The following is a 22,218-nucleotide window of genomic DNA, read 5'->3' as shown; positions in this document are numbered from 1 at the left end:
GGGGGAAGAATCAGTTTTGTGTTGTGTGTTTCCTTGACTGATGACGCCTTCCGGATCGAAGGCGAAACATTTTAGCACAAAAAAAGAAACTGTCCAGATGACCTGACTGAAAAATGTTGGATTGTATACCTGGATTATTGAGCATGGACTTTGTTGTTTTATTTTAAATATAATAATTCAGTTTAACATCTGTTAACTTAGCCTTTGCTTATTTCTATTATATATGAACTATTTTTATTAATTGTATGTATTATGAATCAAATTGTTTGATTTAGATATTAATAATGTAATTGGTAACACAGTCTAATGTGCAGTGTTTCCCCTACCGGGGTGGCTGTGGCTGTGTGGTTAGAGCAATTGTCCTCCAATGAAAGAGTTTGGGGTTCGACACTACCAGCCGTCACGTGCCAAAGTGTTCGTGGTAGACCTGTCGCGATAAACAAAACAATCAATTAATCACATGATAAATAGAAATTATGGACCTCATTTTCATTTATCGGCTTTATCGTTTCTTCGTGTCTCTCTCTTTCTACTGAAGACACCGGATGACAAAAGGCTCAACTCCGGTGCTCTTCACTGACCCCTCCCTTTCTCTTTTTTCTTTAAAATCTGTTTTAACTATCCAAAATCATGTTTTTGGGTCATTAAAAGCAGCTAAGCTGAGAAGTTTAGCTACGAGCTAAGCTAGCAGGCTGACCTCGGGGAAAAGACCTCAGTTTTGTCGAAGCTCCAAAATTCACGATTGAAACCCATGCCTTAGTGTAAAAAGTCGTTTTTCCTCTGCAAAAAGAAGCTGAGAACTTGTGTACTGATTTTTTATTAAAAGCTTTGTGTGAAAAATGCTATGCTAAAGAGCTCAAACCACACCGAGCGTCCGTCATTTTGAGAACCAAAAAAAGGAGGGAGAGACAGCCCATGTCACATCAAGGGGCCTCCCTCCCATTTTTCTTAAAGAGGCACGCTGCTCGCTCCCTCACTAGCCATCCTTTGGTTCAAACTGTCTTATACTGCCATCCGGTGGTCAAATAAAGGTACTACACTCAAAACAAATTAATCAACATTTCTTCTTAAATTTGACAATAATTACTAATTATTGTCCAATTTAAAAAAATATAGTTTTTCGCAATAATTTCTGAGACAATCGCTCAGAAAAATTTATTATTGTGACAGGCCTAGTCCCTGGGCAAGACACTGAACCCCTCATTGCCTCTGATGTGTGTCCCATCGGTGTATGAATGTGATAAATCACTGATTAGTCTCTTTAGATGTGTAGCGTCCATATTTACTTCCTTAAATACAGCGTGCTGCATGTGATGTTACATTTTCTTCTGCACATGTGGGTCATCTCTGAACTGTTAAGGGCTTACACTGGAGTCTGATGAGGCTGCATTTTAATCACCTGAATTACCACAAAAATTGAAACTAAACAAAAATGGGAATTGAGCATTAAGCCCTTCAGTGTGATTTTTTCAGTCTTAGTTTTATTCAGGCTCCCCATAGTTGAAAAATAGATTCAGGCTCTACTCTTGAAAACTTAGCAGACAGGCAACCTTTTAAACTACACGAAGTGAATTAATCAGTAAAGCACATTTATGTTGTTTTTTTCTTGACATTTTGTGTTGACCTTTGTGTGTCTTCGTTTGAAATGTAACTAGTAAGCCAAGGTAACCCTTTTATTTTCAGCTAACTTGAAGTACTCCAGTACTTTAAAACCCTTTGACTGCTGAAAAACCATTACCGATACTTCAGTTGATATGTTTAAGAAATAAAAAATCAAAAGGCTGCCACCTTACCGTGGTGGAGGGGTTTGAGTGTCCCAATGATCCTAGGAGCTATGCTGTCAGGGGCTTTATGCCCCTAGTAGGGTCACCCATGGCAGACAGGTCCTAGGTGAGGGACCAGACAAAGTGCAGCCCAAACACACCCCTATGATGAAAAACACAAATGGACCTAGTGTTCCCTTGCCCGGACGTGGGTCACCGGGGCCCCACTCTGGAGCCAGGCCTGGAGGTGGGGCACGTGGGCGAGCGCCTGGTGGCCGGGCTTTTACCCATGGAGCTCGGCCGGGCACAGCCCGAAGAGGAGACGTGGGTCCCCCTTCCCATGGGCTCACCACCTGTGGGAGGGGCCAAAGGGGTCGGGTGCAATGTGGGATGGGTGGTGGCCGAGGGCGGGGACCCTGGCGGTCTGATCCTCGGCTACAGAAGCTGGCTATTGGGACGTGGAATGTCACCTCACTGGTGGGGAAGGAGCCTGAGCTGGTGTGTGAGGCTGAGAGGTTCCGGCTAGAAATAGTCGGACTCACCTCTACGCATGGCTCGGGCTCTGGAACCAGTTTCCTTGAGAGGGGCTGGACACTCTTCCACTCTGGAGTTGCCCCTGGTGAGAGGCGCCGAGCAGGCGTGGGCGTACTAATTGCCCCCCAACTTGGTGCCTGTGTATTGGGGTTCACCCCCGTGAATGAGAGGGTGGCCTCTCTCCGCCTACGTGTGGGGGGACGGGTTCTGACTGTCGTTTGTGCTTATGCACCAAACGGCAGTTCAGATTATCCACCCTTTCTGGAGTCCTTAGAGGGGGTACTGGAAAGTGCACCTTCTGGGGACTCCCTTGTTCTGCTGGGGGACTTCAATGCTCATGTGGGCAATGACAGTGAGACCTGGAGGGGTGTGGTTGGGAGGAACGGCCCCCCTGATCTGAACCAGAGTGGTGTTCTGTTGTTGGACTTCTGTGCTCGTCATGGATTGTCAATAACGAACACCTTGTTCAAGCATAAGGGTGTCCATATGTGCTCTTGGCACCAGGACACCCTAGGCCGCAGTTCGATGATCGACTTTGTCATCGTCTCATCTGATCTGCGGCCACATGTCTTGGACACTCGGGTGAAGAGAGGGGCGGAGCTGTCAACTGATCACTACCTGGTGGTGAGTTGGCTCCGATGGTGGGGGAGGATGCCGGTCAGACCTGGTAGGCCCAAACGTATTGTGAGGGTTTGCTGGGAACGTCTGGCAGAGTCTCCTGTGAGACGGAGTTTCAACTCCCACCTCCGGGAGAACTTTGAACATGTTCCAAGGGAGGTGGGGGACATTGAGTCTGAGTGGACCATGTTTCGTGCCTCTATTGTCGAGGCGGCTTACCAGAGCTGCGGCCGCAATGTTGTCGGTGCCTGTCGGGGCGGCAACCCTCGAACCCGATGGTGGACACCGTCGGTGAGGGATGCTGTCAGGCTGAAGAAGGAGTCCTATCGGGCCTTTTTGGCCTGTGGGACCCTGGAAGCAGCTGATGGGTACCGGCAGTCCAAGCGACATGCGGCTCGGGTGGTTGCTGAGGCAAAAACTCTGGCATGGGAGGAGTTCGGAGAGGCCATGGAGAACGACTTCCGCACGGCTTCGAGACGTTTCTGGTCCACCATCCGGCGTCTCAGGGGGGGGAAGCGGTATGCCACCAACACTGTTTATAGTGGGAGTGGTTTGCTGCTGACCTCAACTCGGGATGTTGTGGGTCGGTGGGCGGAATACTTGAAGACCTCCTCAATCCCACCGGCACGTCTTCCACTGAGGAAGCGGAGCCTGGGGACTCTGGGTCGGGCCCTCCAATCTCTGGTGCTGAGGTCACCGAGGTGGTTAAAAAGCTCCTCGGTGGCAGGGCCCCAGGGGTGGATGAGATCCGCCCAGAGTTCCTTAAGGCTCTGGATGTTGTAGGGTTGTGTTGGCTTACGCGACTCTGCAATGTTGCGTGGACATCGGGGGAAGTTCCCCTGGATTGGCAGACCGGGGTGGTGGTCCCCCTATTCAAAAAGGGGGACCGTAGAGTGTGTTCCAACTACAGGGGAATCACGCTCTTAAGCCTCCCTGGTAAGGTCTATTCGGGGGTTCTGGAGAGGAGGGTCCGTCGGATAGTCGAACCTCGGATTCAGGAGGAACAGTGTGGTTTTCGTCCTGGCCGTGGAACACTGGACCAGCTCTACACTCTCAGCAGGGTCCTGGAGGGTGCGTGGGAGTTTGCCCAACCAGTCTACATGTGCTTTGTGGACTTGGAGAAGGCTTTCGACCGCGTCCCTCGGGGGGCCCTGTGGGGGGTACTCTGGGAGTATGGGGTACCGAGCTCTTTGATACGGGCTGTTAGGTCCCTGTATGACCGGTGTCAGAGCCTGGTCCGCATCGCCGGCAGTAAGTCGGGCTTGTTCCCGGTGAGAGTTGGACTCCGCCAAGGTTGCCCTTTGTCACCGATTCTGTTCATAACTTTTATGGACAGAATTTCTAGGCGCAGCCAAGGTGTTGAGGGTGATCCGTTTTGGTGGCCTCAGAATTGCGTCTCTGCTTTTTGCAGATGATGTGGTCTTATTGGCTTCATCAGATCGTGATCTACAGCTTTCGCTGGAGCGGTTCGCAGCCGAATGCGATGCGGCCGGGATGAAGATCAGTTCCTCCAAATCCGAGGCCATGGTCTTGAGCCGGAAAAGGGTAGAGTGCCCTCTCTGGGTCAGGGAGGAGGTCCTACCCCAAGTGGAGGAGTTCAAGTATCTTGGGGTCTTGTTCACGAATGAGGGAAAAATGGAGCGTGAGATCGATAGGCGGATAGGTGCAGCGTCTGCAGTGAAGCGGGCGCTGTACAGGTCTGTCGTGGTGAAGAGAGAGCTGAGTCAAAAGGCGAAGCTCTCAATTTACCGATCGATCTACGTTCCCACCCTCATCTATGGTCACGAGCTTTGGGTTGTGACCGAAAGAATGAGATCTCGGATACAAGCGGCCGAAATGAGTTTTCTCCGCAGGGTGTCTGGGCTCTCCCTTAGAGACAGGGTGAGAAGCTCGATCATCCGGGAGGGACTCGGAGTAGAGCCGCTGCTTCTCCACATCGAGAGGAGCCAGTTGAGGTGGCTTGGGCATCTGTTTAGGATGCCTTCTGGACGCCTCCCTGGTGAGGTGTTCCGGACACGTCCCACCGGAAGGAGGCCCAGGGGAAGACCCAGGACACGCTGGAGGGACTACGTTTCTCGGCTGGCCTGGGAACGCCTCGGGATTCCCCCGGAAGAGCTGGCCCAAGTGGCTGGGGAGAGGGAAGTCTGGGCCTCCCTACTTAGGCTGCTACCCCCGCGACCCGACCCCGGATAAGCGGAAGAAAATGGATGGATGGATGGATGGAAAATCAAAAAACAATGTGATTTTGCTGACCACTTGTAGCAGTATTGTAAACACTAAAAACCTCTGGATTAGAAACAACCCAATTTGTAATTTGGGTCAAATTTGGACTAGGTGTTTTAAGGTCAGCTTGGATTATCAGTTGGACCTAGTATACTGGGTTAAGTTTTCTAAAAATTAAAATTTTTCTAAAAATTTTCTAAAATTTCTAAAATTACTAATTTGTTAAAGAAGTTAAAATAACAACCTGAAATGTGTCTTGGTTACGTGGTGCTAGCCAGATGTTGCTAATCTCTATTAGCATCAGCTAGGGAATGCTAACTAATGTTTTTTATAGGAACCCAAGCTCACTGTCAAACTATGATCCAACCATTTTAACCCAGCAATTAGGATGTCAAAATAATGCTGTAGTTTTTAGTTTAAATTCAAATAAAATTTATATATTATTGTTTTTTTTAAACTGGTGTATAACCACAAAAAAGGTGTACACTGTATGTGTGTGCAAAATTATGCAACCATTGAGTGGAATTTGAGCCACCAAAGAGTAGCGTTAAAAAGGACAAACCAAAATCTGCTTTGGTGGTGTGATGCAACAAGATGGTGCTAACTGCTATTAGTGTTAGCTAGCTAGCACCAACTAATGTGTTTTTAAGAAACCCAAATTAAATGTATAGTGCCTACTAAAATTAAACGTCTTAATACAAGTTGTTTTCAGTTTCACTGACTTATTGGGGGCTGCCATTGCATTGCATAGGAAAGTAGTGCATTGCTTTGCAATGCACTGCTTCGCAATGCACTGCTTCCCATGCAAATGCATGGAAGCCACCTATTATTCTACACCCAATAAGGGTTTCTTTATCTTTACTTGTTATAGTCTAATTCAGAGGTCAAGTCAGGTCAGATTCCAAATCTGCCATAGTATGCTTTATTTGTTAAGGTTATTCAAATTGACATAGCTATGCTATTTAGCTAACCAAGAAATTCAGTGGGGTAATGACACGTGTGTGGTAAAAACGAGGTAAACATGGCTGAAAACAAAGCTGCCTTTTGTTTCCTGACATGAACTGAATGAATTTGCTCTTTTCAGACAGAGTTGTATCTCATGCTTTGTGGTTGAGATTGAGCATTCATTTCAGACCCAAGGAGGAAGTAGAGTTTTTCCACTTTGCTGTTCCCTTTATCTACCCCTCAGTTTTGCGGTCTGCCACCCTTTTGTTTCTCCATGCCTTTTCCAGCCAAGGCCCCATTCTTTCAACGCGTCAGTGTGTGCGGTAATGAAGATTAGCCAGCCTGCCGCACACAATGGGTTCCCTACATCCGGAGCACAGACTCCCCCAAATCCTGCCACAAGCTGCTAACCCTGGTGTAAAACCACTGATGCTGCCGACCCCCTTTTATCCGTAAACCTCACACACACTTTCATGGTCTGGCTCATTCAGACAGACACACAAACATGACCAATATGCCGCTCTGGAAGCAAAAAGCTCAACTGGCCCCTGATTAGATTAGGATGGTTTTGACAGCTGAGAGGGACCGCTTGGCGACTCGTACGCCGATAAACAGCAGCTCACCCAAATCCAGTTAAGGAGAGACAGAGTTCTCCTCCCCAGCGAGTGCAACATGGCTCCAGTCGTTAGGATTATACCCCCCCCCCCACCTCTTACCACCACATCCATCCTCTGCGAGCTACTATTCTTCTCCTTTGCTTCTATCTCATCCTCCTCTCTATCATTCTTGAGATGCGTCTTTTTGCTCTCTTGATCCCATTTCACCCTCACCTCTCCTACCCTCGACTTAATACCAGAACAAAGACATTTTCCACACTTTGTCACAAGCTATTAAGATGAAGCAGTAGAGGTCTTTATATGCAGTGCACTTGTTGTATTCCAAGACCAGAACCTCTTAATAAGGTCTGTATCACTCTCAAGGTCGGCAGATCCTCGCAAGTTTAATCTGTTTACTTGTCAAACGACTTCAGGCATTTAAAGGAAAACATGTAGGGTTGTATTATATCAATGTGGCCGCAGTTATTGTAAAGTTGGTAAAGTCACAAAGTCTCTTTTTTTATTTGACATAGGCTGTATGAAATGCTTAAAGGGATCCTCGACTCCTTGGAACAACATACCTGATTTGATCAACAATTTCTTCAGCTATGCAAACAAGATCGTAAAAATAACGTAGGCTGTTTAGTTCTTACGATATATTGACACACATTCTGCTCCAATGCATTCTGGGTAAATGATGTAGACCAGCTGCTCTGGTGCAAGCTCCAGTCAACTTGAATGGTAGTTTTGGACATTATCTGACATTCAGCCCTTTGATTTGAACCGGAGTGCGTTGACAGACAGGAGAATGGAGAAATGAATCAGCTTTAGTTTTAGCTCCAGAGCTAATATATATGATGGTAGCTTTGGGGCTATTAGTGTTATCAATATAATCATAATTTATTGTTTCAACCTTTATATTGTTCATAAGGACTATTGCAAAATCGTGTGACTCCTTGCACAGACTTGACTGATACTCTTAGAAAGCAATCACTGGTTCTACAGCTAAAGTGGTTAACGTTTGGCGTCAACCCTATTAAACATGGATTCTATAACCGAATGAACTTACCAAACACAAAAATGGCAACAAATCAGCCAGTTTGATAGTTATTCAAGTAAAATTTGGTTTTCCGTTGGTGCAAGTCATTCACAACACATTCTCTGAGAACCAACTGCACATTGAATCATGGTTTTATCTTCCAACAGTGACTGTGAGTGGTCGGACCATATTTTATGTGATTCCCTTTGCATTGAGTCAGTGTAGTACTAAGGTAAGATGGAAGGGAGGTCTCAGTAGTGTCAGGTTGATGTGGATGTGTTCCTTTCTGTTGTGTCTACTCGGAGTAAGCGACGGGAAATGTCTCTCTGCTCCATTAAGCAGAGGTCACAAGGTTTTGTTGCACTCCGAGTGCTCCATTATTGCGGTTTTCCTGGCAGAAGAAAGGTGCATTGAAGATCACACACAAACACGCTCGCACGTGTCACGTAAACCCCCTGGAACAGGAGGGATTAGTGGGTAGCTCTAAAACGATCAGCCTAAACTTGGCTCTAAAACTGGGCTTAAAAACTAAAATAATGTACGTGAAGCAGAATATGGTGCTTGCAACGACTTCAGATCCCTGTTGTGCGCCCATTCAAACCAAAATTGACTGTGTATAAACGGAGGTGGCAGCTTTACAACCAAACGCACATTATTCCGCTTAACTCCGTCAGCAAATTGTGATTTAACAACTGGCAGTGGCTGTTATCAGCCTGAAGCCCGTTCTGTGTAAAGCTGCCTCAAGGTGCTGCGTTGCCAGGCTTTGACGGAGGAGCTGATTATTACCGTGAGGCTAATGTCGTCTGATAAGGCCGTGTGTGTAATTAAGCTGTTTCCGTAGTGTGTTATCTGAAGCTAGGTGGATGCCTGGAGAGATGGAGCTGTTAGTCAATGAGGAGAGCGGCTGTGTCTTGTCTGTGGCATTTCCAGCCTCACATCTTTCTCCCAGTTTTCTTTCCTCTAATTTTCAGCGTCTAGCGTTTGCTTCATCTCTTACTCCTCTTTGAAACGTCTTCTCTTGAAATCTGAAATGTAATTAAAGGTGCAAACGCAGAAGCACCCTCATTACACTCCGGCTGGTGGACTTCTGTTATCCATCCCATACTGATTAGAAATAGTGTGCAATGTAACGTTTAGTGAAAGTTAGTGAAATAAAGAAAATGTGCACACACGAAGCATTGGGTCCTGATGCATGTACAATAATCCAGGTAGATAAATCTTTCTTTGGATGGATTCGTCTTTGTTGAAAACAATGGGATTTTAGCTCAACAAGTGAAAAAATCCTGCCCTCCTTGTAGATCTACAGCTATGGCATAATTCACAATAAAACCATCAACTCAAGTTTAATCAGGAAAGTTGTAATCTACATGTATTTTAGCTCTAAATGTTCAACTTAGTGTGATGATGTCACACACACTACAACTTCTGAGCTGTCTTTGATTTTCAAAATGCATGCAAAATCCTTATGTTAAGTCTTCACACTTCCTACACAATTTATACATAGAAATGTAGCATTCTCTCCTCTTTCACTCTGTATGTCTCTTACTTTTATAGGATTTTTCTTTCATCTAAAAAGTCCCCACAAAATGCAGAGATTGTCCAACAAAACTCTCATTGACTTTCATTATATCTGAGCTCTTGTTGTTTTCTATAAACACGTCTTTGTTGCGCTGTTTTTGCTGACAGTTATCGACCGGGGGTGGGGGGTTGAAGGAAGCAGCTCACTGTGAGTGACTTAGAACACTACCTCTGTAGCATTTTAGCTTTAGCGTCTGTATTGCATGCCACTAACTTAGCGCTACAGAAGTGCCATCAGTTGTCGACTGGGGGGTGGGGGCAGTTTGTTAGTCAGGGCGCTTGGTTCTGTTGACAGGGCGGTGTTCCCTCCTTGGATAATGGTGTGATAACAAGCCTCTTCTGCCACTTGAATTTCTTTTTCAATAATTCTTTAAAAAAATGCCCACATAGCTGATTCAGGCAATGTTTTGGCCAGGGTCCCATAGATGATGGTCAAGACACCAAACAATTGCACACAGGCCCCAACCCCATGCCTGACTTTGGGTTGGGAACATGTTGAGCCTCCGAGCCAAATACGTTGACTCGTATTTTTTTATCAAGGGTCTTTTGAACTGCTCTTTGTCTTGCCTTTCACCTAAGTCCAATTTGCTATGGGCGACTCTACGATGGGTAAAATGCCCCACACAACATCCTAAGATTATTAGCACACTTAGACTTCTCTACCATGGAAACATGGCGGTCCATGGATGTCTAGTTGCAATGCCACTCTTTAAAATTTCTCCAAAAAAACGTATAGTTCTCAGCACAGCTTGTTCCAAAGCCTGTTTTTACTCATCTGTCTTGTCCTGGCAGCTGAATTGCATCTCCCCTTTAGCGACTGTCTCTTCGTGGCCCCGCTCCCCCTTTTTCTTTTCTTTGCGTCACATCTTTGAAGCCCCATTAGGAGTATCAAGATCCCTCCTGGCTAAACTCAGCACCCCCCGCTGCTTTCTCTATTGAGAAAAACAGAGCGATGCAAGGTCGCTATACTATTCAGATTAGAAAAATGATGTGTCTTCTCACAGGTTTGCCCACCATTCCCCTCCTTTCAGCCCTGTAGGGCAGGTCACCCCTCCCGTACATTGGGAATCTGCAGATGACGCTGTCCTCCAAGGACTTAAAAATCTGGGATTTCTTAGGAGAAAAAGCAAAAAGCCTAAAGGGGCGATTAGGAGCCAGACTGTGCTTTCTAGAGATTTTTTGTGTGTGGATGTAGCAGCGGGGGTGCCGTGTAAGTATTGCTCAGTAAAGCTATAGATTACAGTCTCTGTCAGCTGCGACGGCCACCGCTGATGAGCTCCTGCTTGGTATCATTTTGTATCGATTAGGCGGCGCAATGCAAACACGCACACAAACACACAAAGGCACTTGCCGAGCTGGCCACTGCCTTGGGCTACCGGTCATTTAGCTGTCACCTCAAAGTGATGGCTTGGCCCGACACAGCAGATCAATGGGAGACGCAGACCCAATAACGTGCACCAGCAGGGTATAACACACAAATGCACATGAACACACTCACATATACACACACGCGGAACCAAAGCCAAACTTTTACCTCGATAAATGTGTCAACCGTGTGCTCTGAATTACAAGCTGCAATAATAAAGATGACTATAAACAAAGTCAGTAAAGCGCAACAGCGTGCCATAAAAATAAAATCAGAAGAATAGGCGAAACGATAAGACAGTTTGGTTAGCCGGTTGGGTGCAGGAGAGAATATTGATGTCAGAGCTGATATGATTGTTACCTACCTGTAGGGTAAAACTGTGATTAATTTCTCAAAGGGATTTTAATCAGAGCTGATGTAACGGCGGTAATGCCTTGACACCCCATGAACGGAATCCAAGGCTGTCGTATTTTCTGTGACCAAAGGTATTAAATGAAAACGCACAGGCAACAAACAGAAAGTCATTTGAATGTGAAACAACAAAAGACGGGACACAAAAGCTGCTGAGGAGAGAATTTAAATTCCTCCAAGACATGAAGGTTTTTGACTTTTAAAATGCAGACGGAAACTCCTGCCACAGAAACAACTGAAGGAAGTGATCTGTGTCGACAACAAAGGAATGTTTTTCATTTTGTGGGACAAATTAAAGACACTTGCTAAAGTAAAAGAATGAGTCAAATGAGAAAAGACAGTTGTCGTTGACAAACGTTTATCATTTAAATTTATGGTTCAATAAATCAGCAAAACGGACCCAAATGATGATACTACCTCTAACATGTTTTACAGATACGATAGAAGAATCAATCTGAGAAATAAGTATTTCTGGTTGCTTTCTGAGCAAGAGCTAATGTTGTTGTGATAGTAGCTGTGAATCATTGTGGGGGGAGTGGTGGCGCAGAGGCTAGAGAAGGTGGCCTGTGATCGAAAGGTTCAACTCCCCGGACCAACAACATCAAAATGTGGGTGGGAAAGGTGAAACACCCACACCTGCCTCCACCCTCATTTGCCCCACTCTGGGCCCCTGAGCAAGGCCCTTAACCCCCACCATCTGCTCCCTTTGACACCCTATAGCAGCTCTCTGCTCCACACAGAGGGCTGTGGTAGCTCGGTGGTCTGTGGTTGCGTCAAGAAGGGGATCCGGTGTAGAAACAATTGCCAAGACTTCGTATGACTTAGTTCACTGTGGCGACCCCTAAAGAAGGGAGCATCCAAAAGAAGAAGAAGAAGAACAAGTAGCTGCGGATCATCCTTAATATATTTCTTTAATGAGACAATGGTTAATCCATGTCAATCTTAATGAACACTTTTAATTTGTTTATGACATCAGGACTCTGGACTTTAAGTCATAGCTCTAAAGGTATTTTATTGTTAATTTAGTGAGATTTTCTATATATGTTCTGACAGTTATTGTCTTTTGTTTAAAACAAAAGTTTTATAGTTAAATAACTTATTAGGAAGACAAAAAAGTTTATGTAAAATCACGACAAAATGCTTTATTTTAAACTATTTGTGGTCGGACGGAAAAAAATTGAATCCAAATCATGCTACCCCACAAAAAAAGGTGCTGCAAGCAATCATATGTCTTCTTTTAAAAGATGTGACAGCATCCCACCCCCAATTTGCATGTGTTCAACAATAGTGGTGCATGGGCCCCTTCCTGCTCAGGGCCCCTTATAGTCCAGCACTATTCAACCCTGCTAGCATGAACACTAAATTTTATTCATAGCACCTTGTCTCCATCACAGTATCTGTAAAAACCAAACATGATCATCCTAAAATTAATGAGCCGTATCCACCCCATTACATTTATCTGTTTAGTGGTGTTTTGGACCTTCCTTTAGGGCATATGCATGCTCCTCTGTTCATATTTATAACCCAGGCTTTTTTATTAGCCACGTAGCGGGGAGCTAACAGTTGGGAGGCAGCATGTGCTTTGATGGTGGTGGCAGGCGGTTCGGCGCGGGCCAAATGTGAAGGGAGGCGGTGGGGAGAGAGGATCAACTGCCAGGGAAAAGGGCCCTTTGGAAGAAGGGGGGATAAGATGAGATGGAAGGAGGAGAAGTAATGAGATTGCAATGAGTGAATCAAATTTGTTTCACAGATTGCATAACTCTATGATCAGAGAATATTTTGGGGCATTTTCTCTATATCTTTCTATATTTGTGTATGTGAGCTCAATGTATTTCTATGCATTTTCTAGCACTTCTGTTCATGTTTGTATACATTTTGAATCAAAGATAACTTAGCTCAATTAATACAATGACAGCTAAAACATATATTTATCTAGAAAATTGAAATGCTTATTTCTGTGTGCTAAAGGGCTGCACTTTAAAGTGAATATGCATTGTCATGTATCAATGGGTGTAAGATTAGCAGTGTTTCCCTTACCATTATCCAAGTATGGTGCCTTGCCCTGTCAACAGAACCGAGCACCCTGCCTACCGAACTGTCATTCACCCCTCTTTTGACTGCTCCCTTCTTCCACCGCAGCCCACAGAGGCAGATGTGGGTGTTTCAACTTTTCCACCAACATTTTGATGTTTTGGTCGAAAGGAAGATTTGAACTGGCGACCTTCTAATCACAGGTTCACTTCTCTAACCTCTGCGCCACCACTCTTTGGTGTAAAAAATGAGCCAGAATGTGGATGTTCTTTGAAGATCATTTGCAAAAACACCTCCTAGATAAGTGGTTCCCAAATTTTTTACCTTCCAACCCACAACATCCATGGCCTAGGGACTGGCCAACCTATCCATGGCCTAGGGATGGCCAACCTATTCATGGTCTATGAATGACCAACCTATCCATGGCTTAGGGATGACCAACCTATCCATGTCCTAGGGATGACCAACCTATCCATGGCTTAGGGACGGCCAACCTATCCATGACCTATGGATGGCCAACATCCATGGCCAACGGATGGCCAACCTATCCATGGCCTAGGGATTACATAAGAACACTCACTTGGTGTTCTGAACCTAACTTTCAAAACCGCTGTCACAGAGCTAGACTGTTTTTAGAGGATTTTGAGCTAGCAGAATTATTCTTTAGTGAGGTTGTAGTAGGAGTTTTTTTTTCATAACTGGCAGTGTATCCGTTTTCTGGGTAGAGCGAGTTGGCAGTAGTGGTGGATGATCTAAGGTATGTGTCCTGCATGCACTAACTTGGCTGGGTTCTCAAGATTTAAAATCAGGGCTACAACCCCAATGAGCCCAATTGACACTAGCAAGTAGCCTACTAAGAGCCTAGCAGCATCATGATTGTCTTCACACTCAAAGTTTTTCAAATGTCCTTTCAAACATCATATACATAGGTTATAGAGTGTAACAAGCTGGTCTTCTATTGCAAGCCAGCCCTAAGCAAAAGCAAACTGAAGACAGCTGAAAACGATCAGCAATTGTTAAATTGTTGCTTAATTCAGTCTTTCAATTTTGGCCAGAAATTACTTACAGATTTTTTTCTAGAACATTTTTTCTAGAACATTAGAAACAACAAACTGACTTCATCCTTTAGGTTATTTACGGCATCATTAGTTGTAGCCATATAAATTTAAATGATGAAATAAAGAAATAACGCATATTTTCTTGCCTCAAACTTATGTCATTTTCAGATTTGACCTGATTGAGTATTACCTTTTACTGCTTAACCATTTAAGATAAGAGATAAGATAAGATAGAACTTTATTGATCCCACAGGAAATTGCATTGCATTTCCATAAGACATAGCCAGAAAACTGACTAGGGATGTATACAAGATCCAAATAGGTTCCACCCAACCAAGCCTTTCCTAATTTATTTAGATAGACCTTTTGTCTTGGACACTTCGACTGGCCACAGTCAAGCAGGTGCAAGTGCAAATAATAAAATTAATGATCATTTATGTGCTCGACGTTCATGAAGCTGGTGTTTTGTGCTGCACCTAAATGGTCATTATTAAAGTTTTAATAACCGTGTTTAAAACTTTTGCCTTTACAAGTAAAAAATAAATAAAGAAAAGAAAAACAGTTGTGAAAAGGGCCATTTATTCTTAATGATAAGCCATTTCACTGTCAGGGGTATTCTACTGATTGGTCATGTTGAAAGTCTCAATCAGCGGTTGTCAAAAATTTGATTATCCTATAAAAATAAAGTGCTTTAGATGATGAGTCATTTGTGACAACTTAAACTGAGTGTTTAATCACACACTTCGATGGCACAATAAGTGCCCAGATTTACACCTCAATCTTGCATTTATTCTTGGTCCGAGATTGCCTCTATAATTGCAACTGCAAAATGAAATTATTCTGGAATATTGCTGTCTTTATTTCTAAGAAATTAACAACTTTCCATGTTAGATTTGAGACAGTGCTACCCAGTAAGCACTGGATGGTGTACCAAGCTGTGACGGTCATATCTCAGGCTAGGTTTAGACCACTTATAGCCTATGTTATTATCCATCCATCCATTATCTTTTACCCGCTTCTTCCTTTTTGGGTCATGGGGGTCACTGGTGCCCATATCCAGCAGCCACTTTGCGAGAGGCAGGGGACACCCTGGACAGGTCTCTAATCCATCACAGGGCCACATGGAGACAAACGAGACAAACAAACGTTCACTCTCTCTCACTCACTCACAGCTAGGGACAATTTAGAGTTACCAATCAGCCTAACATGCATGTTTTTGATCTGTGAGAGGAAACTGGATTACCCGGAGAAAAAAAAGTCATGCATGGAGAGAAAAAGGAAAATTCACCCAGAATGGCCCCCAACTGGGATTCGATCTGGTGACCTTGTCACTGAAGGGCAGCAGCTCTACCAACTACACCACCATGCCGCCCCCGTTTTTAACATTCCTAAATTTATGTTTATATTTTTAGTTATAAACTTTGGGCTTAAGTATCTTGGTGGTCATTGCCACGGTCTTGCGGGTCCGAGCCCTGGTTGCTTCAGGAAGGGCGTTCGACGTAAAACAAATTGCCAAATATTTTATGTGAGTTTGCTTGCTTTGGCGACCCCTGAAGAAGGGAGCAGCTGGAAGATACTTACTTATTTTTAGTTATAAACTTGTTGATAAAAAAAGATTTGAGTACATTGGAGCTGTCGGGGCCCGTGTCTTTTGGCTTGTTATTGTTAGTTATTTTATTAGTTGGTTAATTTTATATCATTTTCTTTTGTGGTTGTTTTTGTATGTGTTTCAGAGTTGTTGTTTTTTCCAGATCCCTCATGCCTTTAGCCTTTTTATGCCCTCAGTTCCCATGCCATTTTAAGTTTAGCATTGCTTAAGCTTCATTTTGAGACTCCTTGTGTTTTCTCAGTCCATGTTAATTGTTGCTGCCATGCCCACCTTTTCTTTAGTTTCTTTATTAAAGTTAGGGTTAGGGTTAGGGTTAGTTGAGTCTGCATTATTGGGCTCAATTCCCCATCAACCTTGGCCACTGTGCCATGAAGTTTATTCAGTAGAAAATGTACTTCAGTTATTTTTTCTTAAGTTCATAGATAACTGTGATGTTATAATTTATTGTGTAAATGATTTTATAGTCTCATTTTCTTGTTGCATCATATATGGGCTACACAATCTAATAGTTTCTGTGTGATTATTTCATGCTGCTGGATTCCTTCATACCCATCTGCTCACTGCAGACTCATGTTCATGCTGTTATTGTTACGCTGTATTGATTTAGTGCGTAGTGTATATGTTAGATCTTTTAACGTACCATTTGGCGTTCTTTTAGCATTTATCTTAGTTTATATCTTAGATACTTATTTACTGTTTATTTTTATACTTTATATTTTGCTATTTTTGGGATTAACTGGGACCCTGATAATTTCATTCCACCTCATGTACCACGTGATAGAAATGACAATAAATTTGACTTGAACTTGATTTAACTTTTACATTGTTGCTGTATTTCCAAATACTCAACTTTCTAAAAAAAAAAAATTCAAAAAGTCTAAACTATTTTTGTTGGTTGTCCATCTATTAAACCACAAACAGTTGCTTGATGTTAGAAACTGCAATATTTGAGAGGCTCTTTGCGAAAAGTTCTTAAAAACATTGAATTCTTAATAAAAACTCTACTGTTAATGTTCTTTAGTGCTAGAAAGCTAGAGAATGCAGCAAGATGAAATAGCATATATTTAACAGCTAAATCCTTAGCTTTTATTGCACACTCATGTCAGTGAAGTGAGGCTATCATGTTGGCAAGTGTTTTTAAATGAATCATTGGTCGAGCCAATGCCACAAAGATTTCCTTTATGCTGCAGGATGTGTGGCTGCTTGAGCAGCCACTGGATTGTCTCAGCTTTTCTTGGCTGGCATAAAGAACTCATCCCAAAAGCCCTTTAGGAAATGAACCCTGGCTTTGTGCGTGGCCAATCGATGGTGAGTCTCCAGATCGGCGCTTGTCCAAATGGACTTAGGCTGTGTGCATTCCTTTATCTTGACCATTGTGCCATGTTTTGGCACCTAATGTCTTGCCCCCACACAGTTGCACATTGCCCACTTGAAGCCATGAAACCAGCAAAAAGACATGTTTATGCATGCACGTAGGTGTTTGCAGAAACACTCAAGAACTTCACAATTATGCTCACATACACTTGCCAAATTATGTGCATATGCAGTCAAACTTGCATAATTATAAATGGTACATACACCCCCATCACTACACGTAGAGCTCACAGGAACAGCTGATCAGCTGCATGACCTTCTCTTTGATAATGTTACCTAGAGGAAGGAAAGTATGGAGGAAAGGGCCTCAATGGGGAAAATCCGAAGAAAGACAAAAGAAAGAAAAGAGCACACAATAAGCCTGTCATACCTGCCACCTACTCACCCAGAGCCTCTTTCATTCAGCCTGAACACTCACTTGTAGCTACACTGTCTGTCTGTTCATACACACGGCATCCGAGCACATCTCTGATGGTCGCAACCTAACATTTACCCTGTACCATCCTCCTTTCCTGTGTGTAAGGCCTGTGGCTTGCCTGCTGACAGGATCCTGTTATGCCAAATGTCACACTTCCAAAAAGGATTTGCCCCCCACCCCCCTTTGCCTTCCACCCAACCCCCACCGCCCCACAGAGAAAATGAAGTCAAGACCTGCCTTCACTCTCTGCACTCCTCTGCCTACTTGTCCTTCCATCACTTGTCTTCCACCCCCCACCCCTCTTCTTTGCTGCCACTTTCTTTCACTTATCTTCTTATATCCTCTTTTCTGCTCCCTTGAACTACTTTGCACACACACACCTTGGTTTGCAGCCCTCAGCATTTTGCTGAATAAAATCTCCTTCAAATGGCTGGTTTTAGAAGATAATTAGTCCTCACCTGGGTAGACGGCGGGGCAGTAAAAAAGGAAATACTCAAGAAAAGGCTGAATTTTAGAAATCGATCTATGGTTAGGCAGAATGGTAAAGAAAAGAGTGACGAAAAGGAGATGGGGTAGAGGCAGGGCAGCCGACTTGGGACCATAAAGCCGTGGTTCAACTCCCATCCATTCCCACATGTCGTGATGTCCTTGAGCAAAACCCCTAATCTCCAATTGCTCCCCGGGCACTTAGGTAGCTGCCCACTGCTCCACCTGGGTGTATCTCACATGTGATGAGTTAAATGCAGAGAACTAATTTTGCCATTGTATGAGAACATACAATGATGACAATCTCAGACTTCCCTTCCCTAAATATATTGACAATCTTTTCAACAGATATGTGTTTTTCTACTCTACTTTGCACCCTTCGTAGGTCTCTACACTGTAATACCAAAGTATGCTCTGAAAGTAGGAATGAAGAAGAAAAGGTTCCCCTTATTTAATTCAGAACTCATTGTCTAAAGCTAGCATAGAAACAGTAGACTGGTAGATACTGGTAGATACTGGGGTGCAGGAAAGAAGTCTTCTTTAAACCATTACAGGAAAACCAAGGCATGGAGGTGTGCAGCAAAATAAAAACGCATGAAACGTTATCTTCGCTTCCCACAGTAGAAGCAGTCCTGAGCAGCTTTTTAATTTGATTTCATTACAAATAACATTGTGCACACTCAACATCCTTTTTGTTCCTAGAAAGAAATGGCTTAGAGGAGAAATCGCACACCCTTAGCAACAGACGCCGGCCTATTTTTAGAAGGTGCAAACAAGGAAAGTGTGGAGCTGTAAGATTGTAAATGTCTCTGATGTGTTCAGTCTGTGCAACCTTATTTCTGATAATGAAACTAGCTACTCTCTGTCAGTGCCTATTTACACACAAATGAAGCAGCAAGTTGTACGCACCCAGCGGAGCCGCTAGCCTCCATCTCAGCTGTCAAAATGGGTTAGTGGCTACAAGCGAAACACGGCGATCCTTGGGATCAAACCGGTGCCGTCCGTTCAAACATAATAGCTTCATCCTTGGACATGGAGTGTCTCTTTCCCGCACCAGTTCCTCGCTGCTTAGAAGCTTGCCAGCGTGTAGTAAAGTAATAGACTTCTCAGGATGCCAGTTCACACAAATAAGGGATGCAGCCTTTTATTTTCTCTCTGCAGGGAGAGGTGTTTGGAGTAATGGGGATGAAGCAGACCATAACCACAGCTGAATAAATCTTCCTATCTCGGCTCAGTGAAGACTGGCACACACATGGTTCGTCCGAGCTCTATAAAATGTTGCTTGGTAGGAGCTTAGGACTTTTCTTGCCCCACTATGATTCCGTGCTGCCTCGGTTGCAATCAATCAGTATTTAATCAGCCATCTTGTTGACTGTCTTTGCGTATGACAGCTGCACATAGTGACTGCTTGCCTCAGAAAACAGCATCTTGGACATTTTCTTTCCTCAGCATATAAAGGCATTACAGATGATCTGATGGGAATAGTTAAGTGGGACATAAGGGATCATAGGTACATAGGCCTAAAGGTGTAAACTTGCCTGAAATGAATCTAAAATTGTTTTATCTCCCCTAGACCTGCCTGGAATTGGAGCGTTATCTGCAGACAGAGCCCAAACGTCTCTCTGAGCTTTTTGACCAGGACCTTGATGGCCTCCTTACTCCAGCCTACCTAAAGGAAGATGGCGAGGAAGATTTGACAGACTCCCTGCTCCCAAGCCTGCCCCACCTTCAGGACCCTCCAAGTCCACCTTCAATGATCATGTGCCACGCACGGCAGAATGTACCTTCCTCTGGCATAATGACACGGGTCCTCAAACCCAAAGGACAGGAGCTGGAAAATGCAGAGGGGCTAGAAGGGGTCCACCAGGCTCAATTGAGTGCCGTCACCTCCCTGACTCCGCCGTCTTCGCCAGAACTGGGCCGACACCTCAACAAACCCAACCAGACATTGACGGCTACGGCTGATGGGACGCTCACTTTGAAGCTGGTGGCCAGGAAGGTGGGGCTTAGCGCGGCCCAGCTGGTGGCAGGACATGCACTTCCTGTCCAGATGAAGGACGAAGATGAGGGGGCAGCATGTGTGCTTGGAGATCTACCAGAGAACAAGAAGAGGATTCACCGTTGCCAGTTCAATGGTTGCAGGAAGGTGTACACCAAGAGCTCCCACTTAAAGGCACACCAGAGGACACATACGGGTAAGAAATAAACATTTTTTTTTAATAAAGTTGTAGTAGCTATAGTGGACTGAACAATTCACAATGTTTTAATCCAGTTTGTTTCAAGAATACCAGTCAGATATTTGAGATTTGTATGTTCAGTCCCAGAGATTAAGATTTTTTTGTGTGGTGTCTTTCATGGCAATTTATTAAATTGGGTATATTATTACTTTTGCCAATACAAATGGTAAAAACAATTGAGTTCTAAATGTTTTTATAATTTTTTATAGTAATTGTTCAAATTATCTTTGACTATTCAGCCTTCCTGTTCAGTCCTGCTAGCTCCATATAATCACCACACCTAACAGTCACCCTTACAAACAAAACCAATTTGCAGAAATGTACATGTCCTGCTGCTAATCCGACTTGTCTTTATTTTCTTTCATTTGATGAAAGAGGTTTTTTTTTTTCAATGGTAAGATTTCTGTTGATAATAGCATCTGGAAAAGCACCATTAGGAAACAGCTTGGCATGTCACTACCACTGTAAAAAAAAAAAGAAGATGACCATGACAATCATAATGTCTGCCCATTCTAGCTAGACTTGGAATATAAAAAAATTACTGCCCATAAATAATGACATACATACTTTTAAAATGTTGGTATGTCTAATTAGCACTAGTGACAAAACTAGCCAATATTTAAAATCTTGTTTTTTCAAGTGACTTTATTGTCTTTCGCATCTCGTGTAGTACATGAGGTGGAATGAAATTGTGTACTCAAGATCCCAGTTACACCCAAAAGTATCCAAAATATAAAGTATAAAAAGAAACAGTACACAAGGATCTCAGATACACACTAAACAATAATAATATAATATAATAAGGTGTACTAGGCGCATATTTTATTGTTAGTAAATGTATCAACCCACTTAACATTCTAGTTCTTTGCTAAGTAGTCTTGCATTACATTTAACTTGTTCTGACCACATATGTGAATGCACTGTTTCCCCTACCATTATCCAAGGAGGGCACCCCACCCTGTCAACAAAATCTAGCACCCTGCCTATCGAAATGTCCTTCACCCACAACTTTGCCACCCCCAGTCCAGACAACTGCCAGCACGGACGTAGCTCTAAGCTAGTGGCGCAATACAGATGTGCTAGCTAAAAAGCTATAGACATGGTGTCCTCTACCAACACCCTCCACCCCCCATTGACAAAAATCCCCCAAGAGATGAGAGCCCTGCCAAGGCAAGTGACCTAGGAGAAACAATGGAATGAATAATTCGATATAAAACAAGTTTGGCAAAAACTGCTGTGACAAACTGCGCATACATTACAGTATGTAACGGTGTTAAGAAAATATTTTATTGCATGAGGGTAAGTTGTCAAGATGTTTCTAAAAGAAGGACTGTGTAGCTATAACTCTCCCTCTCCTCCATCTCAATCCCAAAGCACTCAGACCTCTGTCAGGGAGCTGTCCTCTGTCTGAGTAACTGCACGGTGATGGATGGATTGACCTGGATAGGCCGCCATTTCCCCACTTTATTCCAGGCGCCTGTCCTCTATCCGTTCTCTGAGTCTGGGTTGCAGTTTCTCATTCAGAAGTTGTCTGGTTTTGAGGGGATTGGTAATAGGATCACTTTTAAGATCAGTGAAATGTGTTTGAAATAATAAAACAGAAATAAAACGGTGAGTATAAGGGAAGCCCATTCTCTAATTGACCAAAAAAGCAAAGACAAGAATTAATGTAGGTGTAAGTATTTGCTGTTGTTAATTAAAACACTTGCTTCCATATCTCCACCACTATGCTATCATGCCATAGTTTGAAACTACGACCATCTTGTAACGAGAAACAAGAATTATAGTTTGTTTGGTGAAACTTTGAAGAAAAAAAAAACAATGTGAAATCTCATGCGATATTGCCACATTTCATATAATAGGTTAGCATTCAGGGTATGTCTAAAAAAGTTTAATATGGTCCTCTGGACATTCAAAAAACAAAACAAAGCA

General features: G+C 43.6%; 1 protein-coding gene across 1 annotated transcript in view; it reads left to right on the top strand.

Annotated features, from left to right (window-relative positions):
* klf7a (Kruppel-like factor 7a) overlaps positions 1-20,255 on the top strand; it is a 48,597-nt gene extending 28,342 nt beyond the window's left edge. Inside the window, exon 2 of the mRNA XM_037696302.1 lies at positions 19,623-20,255. Coding sequence (XP_037552230.1) covers positions 19,623-20,255 — 633 coding nt within the window. The remainder of the gene's footprint in view (positions 1-19,622) is intronic.
* The last annotated feature ends 1,963 nt before the right edge of the window (positions 20,256-22,218 follow it).

This window comes from Nematolebias whitei, chromosome 23 (genome assembly GCF_014905685.2).
Source record: "Nematolebias whitei isolate Nwh7 chromosome 23, NemWhi1, whole genome shotgun sequence".
Classification (NCBI taxonomy): domain Eukaryota; kingdom Metazoa; phylum Chordata; class Actinopteri; order Cyprinodontiformes; family Rivulidae; genus Nematolebias; species Nematolebias whitei.
Note: the sequence above shows the minus strand (reverse complement) of the source record. Positions and strands in the feature narration are given on the sequence as shown.